The 7,080-nt window shown below is 43.4% G+C and overlaps 1 protein-coding gene across 1 annotated transcript; it reads left to right on the top strand.

Moving 5' to 3' along the window:
* The first annotated feature begins 1,407 nt into the window (after window positions 1-1,407).
* Window positions 1,408-4,901, top strand: LOC143337778 (G-protein coupled receptor 61-like). The gene is made up of 2 exons (XM_076757647.1): window positions 1,408-1,712; window positions 2,907-4,901. Exon 2 carries the CDS (start codon window positions 3,122-3,124, stop codon window positions 4,523-4,525), a length of 1,404 nt encoding a protein of 467 aa, XP_076613762.1. The 5' UTR covers window positions 1,408-1,712; window positions 2,907-3,121; the 3' UTR covers window positions 4,526-4,901.
* Window positions 4,902-7,080: the final 2,179 nt, after the last annotated feature.

Raw genomic sequence — 7,080 nt, 5'->3', positions numbered from 1 at the left:
TATAACCTGTAATGTAAAACAGCACTTTTGTTCAATAGTTCACAATGCAAGAGTCACAAGCGCATCTCACCGCTCTTCATCCATAACTGCATCTGTTGTTCCTATAATGCAGTGAGTGCTGGCATGTGGGCTGAAAGCAACAAACTGTATAATATTTCAACCACAGCAGCACAGCAGACAGCAGTTCTCACACCGACTTAACCAGTGCTATTGTTACAATAAAGCTATGAGTGAACTAATTCACGCAATGAATTCCTGAGAGGTGCTGAAAATTAAAATGTACTTTTTAAAGGTGAAAGAGGTGCGAGACGCAATTTACATGAAATGCAAATGTTACGTGTATTATCATGGGAAACCTTACATATGCAAATAGGAAACATTTCGATCCAAGCAGCTCCATGCCTGCTCCTTCAGTAGAGTAGGCTTACCCATAATGGCCCAGATCTCATTGTCCTCTGCAGACAGAGCAATGAGATGGACTGTATATGAAAAAGATCACCGTGGCAACAGGAGCCCCAGTTTGAGAAGCTGGGATGGAGGAGGCTGAGGCCTGGCCTAATCAATGCCTCACTGTCTCAGTAAATCTTATAGCAGGGCACTTTAATCCATGAAATAACTGACCAAATCATTACTGACTTACAAATATAAAGAAACTGGGAGAGGAGCAAGAAATAATGGATCAGATTTGAGGGGGAGGGAGTTAAAACACAGAGGTCACTTCAGAGGTAATGTGTTAAGCACTGAAGCATTTCCCCTCAGTTAGGTATAAAATAAGATTACAAGTTAATAGCCATGTTGGTGCCATTACTCAGCTGTAATACTCATTACACACTAAGTAAAAGTAAAAGATTGACCTGAATATTACTACCCCCATGAAAGATATAAACATGAACTGTAGAATTAGCGAGCTAACTATCCAGCTTAGGGTCTTATTTGCATGCTAACCCGCTAACATTAGCATGCATTAGCACGTTTACATAACAGTCACTGGATGCTGACACTGTGGGATGTTTAACAGGCCAAAATATGGCATCTTAGCATGACGCAACTTTTGGCATTTCTCAAACTATACGGCTAAAGCTAGCAAGAATTTGGTCTTTGCTTTGTGAGGTATTCTGTCAAACACTGAAGTGTCAGGCAGTAGAAATGTTAACCCAGTGGTGGAATTAGAACAAACATGGCAACCCTACAGTTGTTGAGGTGTATTGTAATACGTATAGTTATATCACAATTTTTTAGAAGTGTTGGGCTAACAAAGATATTGTCACCCCTACTCTGACCACCCAATATAACCTCTCTCCACTTGCATCATATCCAGTAAAATTTGACAATACAGTAAGGACACTAGGACCCTGTGGAGGCAGCAGCTCTGGTCCTGTTTCTCACTGCCTCCTGCTCCATCTCTGCAGTCACTGAGTGTGAGTGGAGGGGGAAAGCAGAGAGTGAGCTGGTGTCTTTGCAAGCATTTACATCAGCATCATTTTAGTCAAATCTCTGCTGCCACAGCTGAAGTCATCCAGGGAGGAGGATGCAAAAGGCAGATCAAGGGATGGGAAGAGAAACAGACTTGTGTAGTGGGAAGCACCTCAGCAGCATTCACAAGGTATGGTGATTGATGTCCACTGTGTACCTCAGCAGTGGGAGCTACACCAGGTTTTCATCCTCAGAGACCAAAGCAGCAGACAGCTCCATCAGGGAACACTCTGATTCAGGTATATAATGCTCTCTGCCTTGTCCTCTCTGTCTCTTCCCCACGCTCCCTGATTCTCACCACATTTTCTTGCCTGTTCTCACCCTCTACCTCTATTCTGCTGATTATGTACTGCTGAGTGCAACGCTAAATCTAATTCAGTTGTAATGTGATATATAGAATGTGGGCCTTGCTTTATACAGTGAGTGTAATGCATTCATGATTAATATATAAACGTGTAGGCGGTAAGACATGACTAAACCAGGCAGGAGGGTTAAACTGAATTGGGAGTACCCCTATGTGTGATTTAGAGATCTTGCTCACTGAGGGCAGTCATTCATAGGTGATGAGAGGGGTTGGAGCTCAATTTTTACCCTGATTCGTACTATTATCACTGTAGACAGGAGACAGAACATCCCAGGCTTTTGTTACATCAGTGGCAGAGAGCATTCACAGCAGTGAGCAACTGGATTTCCTTGATGTGATACATACATACAGCAGCAGCCACCCATGTCTGTTTGTTGTGTGTAATAGCTGGGCACAGTTAATATGCAGACAGCCTCCACAACCTATGAAGGTTTTTCATTTGAAACACTAAACTCATAGTGGCACACATGCTATTGTAGTACATGTATGCAAGCAAAATCATGCAGTACATTGAATCTCGGACCTGCATGCTGGGGAACACATTGGCAACATCTTCCAGAAATCTGCTTTCTTTTTAGGATACACAGTCAGTTTAGAACCTGGACATACATATTCAACAAGAGCTCTGGCAGCAGGTGTAGATGTGATGGGAAAGGGCTATTACCTGATAGGATTGGTTTGGGGTATTAGCATGCATTCATGCATTGACAGGATGTGTGCTTGAAAAGTATTAAACACCTGCAGACTGAATTTGTCTTTGAGCCTTTTTACCGTAATATTAGTAAAAGTATGAAGAGGGTGGTCCGAAATCCTCCATTTTTTTTTTTCTAGAGGATCAGTCTTATTATACACACATGTTGTGGGCATCATGATCCGGTTGTGGATTTATGAATTATAATCTATTGGCTCAACTCTTTTGCATGAATGTTTCATGAGTGTTGAATTCGTTGTTCTCCTTCAGTTTTCTAGTTTTCTCAGCATGTAGCGAAAAAGGTGCCAAATAAGGAATTGCATACAAACTCAGGTGATTCACAGTTTATTTCCATCTGTCTTTCTCTGTTGTGTTTAGGGTGTGTTGTCACCGACAGCAGACATGAGGACTTTTTAAATGGACAGGAATCGTAAAATCTGAACCTCCTGAAGATCACAGCATCGTCCTCCCAACTATAAGGCAGCTGTTGACCTCATTTTCAAGTCGCTGTTTTCTGGCCGTACTTCCTGGCTTTGAAGGATGGGTGATGGGCCTGTGACTGATCCTGCCTGCCTGCCTCATCCCACCCTTCAATGGAGCCAATGTGGAACTCCTCCCACCCACCTCCACAGCTCATGTCCAACGTGTCTGCCTCCTCTCTGCCTGAGAGCTGGGCTCTGTCCCAGTCGCTAGCCCTGCTGGCCATGCTGCTCATGGATCTGCTGGCTGTGGTGGGTAACGTGGCTGTCATGGCGGTCATTGCCAAGGCCCCACAGCTCCACAAGTTTGCCTTTGTCTTCCACCTGTGCGTGGTGGACCTGCTGGCAGCCCTGGTGCTGATGCCCCTTGGCATGCTCTCAAGCCGAGCCTTCTTCGGGGAGGCCCTGTGCCGGAGCTACCTCTTTCTCAGTGTGTGCCTGGTTAGTGCTGCCATCCTCTCTATCTCTGTCATCAATGTGGAGCGTTACTACTACATCATACACCCTATGCGCTATGAAGTAAAGATGACTGTCGGCCTGGTGGCGTCAGTGCTGGTGGGGATTTGGGTCAAAGCCCTGGCCATGTCTGCTCTGCCGCTGCTCGCTTGGTTCCTACAAGGTGGGAGAATTCCTCTTCTGGAGAGTAGTGGGGTTGGGGGAGGAGGAGGTGGGGCTGTTCCATCTCCCCCTGCTCAGGGTCACAGGCGCTGCTCACTACATTGGACAGGAGGAGGGTCAAACCGCTTGGCCTTCATGGTCCTGTTTACTCTGGTGTATTTCCTGTGTCCACTACTGGTCATTCTTGTTGTGTACTGCAATATGTTCAAAGTGGCTCGGGTAGCAGCCATGCACCACGGGCCTCTGCCCACCTGGATGGACACTCCTCGGCGGCAGCGTTCAGAATCGCTCAGCAGCCGTTCCACGATGGTAACCAGCTCTGGGACGGGGACTGGGACAGGCAGGGCGACCCCACAGCGCCCCTTTGGAGGCGGAAAGGCTGCAGCAGTGTTAGCAGCAGTAGGTGGGCAATTCCTTTGTTGCTGGCTGCCCTACTTTACTTTCCACCTGTATTCAGCACTGGCTGCCAGCCCTCCAGCTACATTAGCTTCTCTGGAGGAGGTGGTCACCTGGATTGGCTACTTCTGCTTCACCTCCAATCCCTTCTTCTATGGTTGTCTCAACCGACAGATCCGGGAGGAGCTGGGCAAGCATCTGCCTTGTCTGTTTCGTCGAGCAGGGGTTGAGATGGAGGACAGACTGCCCAGCCGTGAAGGATCTATAGAGGAGAATTTCCTTCAGTTTCTTCAGGGCACTGGCTGCAACTTGGATCCTCAAAACTCTCACAGCACCTCCAGTCCTAAAGGGGAGGCCTGCTGCCCCGTGGCTCAGTCCCAGCCACTGGAGCCAGTGCAGCCCATACCGATTGATTTCCGCATCCCTGGACAAATTGCAGAAGAGACTTCAGAATTTACGGAGAGTGAACAGCCGAAAAACAACCATATATATACAGACAATTAAGATTTCAACAGCTTTATTCCCTGAAAATAAGACAAAATTTGATCATTCAGATATAAATTGTTTAGGGAGTTATATCAGTGAAAACACGTTGCTCTATTTCTACTGAAAGCTTTCCTACAGTTCATTCAAATGAACTTGTACCTTTGAATCATTGCACTTTGCCTCATCAGATTTCATCCTCAGTGACAATGATATGATCACATGCAGTTGTTTGAGATGCATTTCAAACTGTTGTTTGTGAACAGGGAAATTACTGCTAGATTTTAAAACATTCCACACAACCGCTCAGCTCTGTACAGTTAATGACTCAGTGAATTAATATTGATGTAACTCGTTAAAGCCTTTTTTTAAAAAATAAAAAATTACATTAATTATATGTTCGACTCTACGAAGGTGACTGAATCGTTTTCAGTGTTGGATGTTTTCGAATATCCCTTTTGATCTCAAATTAGGGAGCACTTGCTGAAATACACTGGCTCCCTCTCAGTTAATTACTTTATTGTTGTGCAGTAAAGCTCTGCTATTAGACGAATTGCCTTTGGTATTCAGACATGATGATTAAATGGGTCCACACGCCAACTGATACTGTATTCGTAACTGCCAAATCAATCATTTCTGACTCTCTGGTAAGTTGATTCTCTCTGGAAAGAGTTTTGTAAATGACCGCAAGAAAAGTCATGTCAAAGAAGACAGCAATAAAACACACAAAATTATGAGTATTTCGGGGATCCATTGAGGGAAAAGCACTGCTGTCACTTTTGATTGGCGGTTAGCTTTTGTCAGTTATAATGCCACTCTTAACCCTTATGCCAGTCTGATTCTAATCGATTAGGAGGCGTACATGTCGTGGCCTAACTCTCATGGAATTGCTAAAAGTTGTTTACAGATAACCATTTGAATTTTGTTCTCCTTTCCTTGGTGCTTGTTCAAACACACCTTTCCTTTTGACCTCCTAAAAAGCAAGCCAGACCTGTTGTGACTCGGGTTAGATTGACTTTATTTTAACTCATCTGAAGGGGTCACCCAGCTTTCTGCCATGTGATGTATTTATCAGTGTATTTGGATATAGATATTAAAAATCAGCATTCTCTTGATGACCTGCATTACATTCACATATGTTTCTACTTCTTACATTTGTTAAATGTACTCAACTGTATGTTACTTTTAGTAAACTTGTATGAGTTCTGGGTTGTGTATTTCACTCAGCACCCCCATTTTTCTTTTCATTCGTGAGTTTGAGAACTTGAATTCATGACAAAGAGGCTGATGTATTTTGACACGTATGCAGTAACTGCTCTTTGTTTGGAGACTTTTAGACTTGAAGGAGAATACATTTAGATTTTTGTTTGACTACCCTGCTCATCAGGGGGTTTTACCTCACACGCAGGACAAAACAAACATTATTTTACAGTCCTGCAGTTCTATGTCAAAAATGACTCCTGCAGCACACTCTACTCTGATGTTGCAAGGAGACTCAAGCAGGTGTGATTTTCTCCAAGAGGTTTTTATTAGACATGAGGGTGCAGACGTTTTTCAGCTTGATTTTGATGATGAGAGGAAGTAGTATTTTCTAGCAAACTGTTAGGGATGAATATGATGAGCTGAATGTGGAAATGTTTGACTGAAATAACAGATTCTTTCTTACCTAATGTGGATACAGGGTTTATAAGATATTTTTTTCCAAAGGTTGTTTTTGAGTGACAATGCCAATCCAAAATCAAAAGCTTGTTGAGCTTAATATCTTCTTTGCGTCACGTCTAAATATCCCAAACTGTGAATGATGTTGAACGTTTGTGTTAGGATTTTCACTTGATTTTTAAGCTGTGATTAAAATAAAAGAATGACTTCCACTGTACTGCAATGATATGAATGTGTTTAGAAAAATACATGGCTACAAGTTGAGTGCAAGATACTGTTGTAATAAAGAGTTTCTATGTTTGTAAAACACTTTGGATGCATTCTCATAATTTCACCAACAGTATTGGGCTACTGTCACATATATGGTTAAGTGATACCAAATACATGCCCAGTATTTAGGGTCTTTAGAGCTCCTTTTACTCCACATCGTAGTGCTCTGTTTCTGTATTATTGTACTCTCTGATTCAATGTGTGGCTTAATCTATCTGCTTTGCTTTGATATTCCATTGCAAGAGGTGGGGTGGGGGGAGGATAAAGTTCAAACACTTTGACCTTAAGGTAACATTTAAACTTCAAAGCCAAAGCCAGTGGTATGACCTTCATCACAAAGAAAATATAACTGTCCATAGATAGGCAGATAGATCGATAAATAGATGTAAATGTAAAGAAAAAAAAGTAGAAATACTCAATATAAACAAATGCATCTTGCTGCTGTTCCATGCTGTGTTTCAGTTGGAGGATGCTGGTGTGCGACAGGCCTCACACCTCAACATGGACCTCAGTCAAACCGCCCCCGGCTTCGCCAGGCTCTGCCATCCCCATGGCAATTATTACCTAGTGACATTTCTCAGAGCCGTAGTGGGCGGGAGGAGGAGCTTGCTCTATCGGGAATCCAACAAGACACCCTTATCTGTGAC

The sequence above is a fragment of the Chaetodon auriga genome, chromosome 2 (assembly GCF_051107435.1).
Source record: "Chaetodon auriga isolate fChaAug3 chromosome 2, fChaAug3.hap1, whole genome shotgun sequence".
NCBI classification, from domain to species: domain Eukaryota; kingdom Metazoa; phylum Chordata; class Actinopteri; order Chaetodontiformes; family Chaetodontidae; genus Chaetodon; species Chaetodon auriga.
This window is presented reverse-complemented; position numbering and strand designations above follow the sequence as displayed.

What these genes read in the sequence shown, in the direction of transcription:
- LOC143337778 (XM_076757647.1), top strand. Translation starts at nt 3,122, where the DNA reads ATGGAGCCAATGTGGAACTCCTCCCACCCACCTCCACAGCTCATGTCC.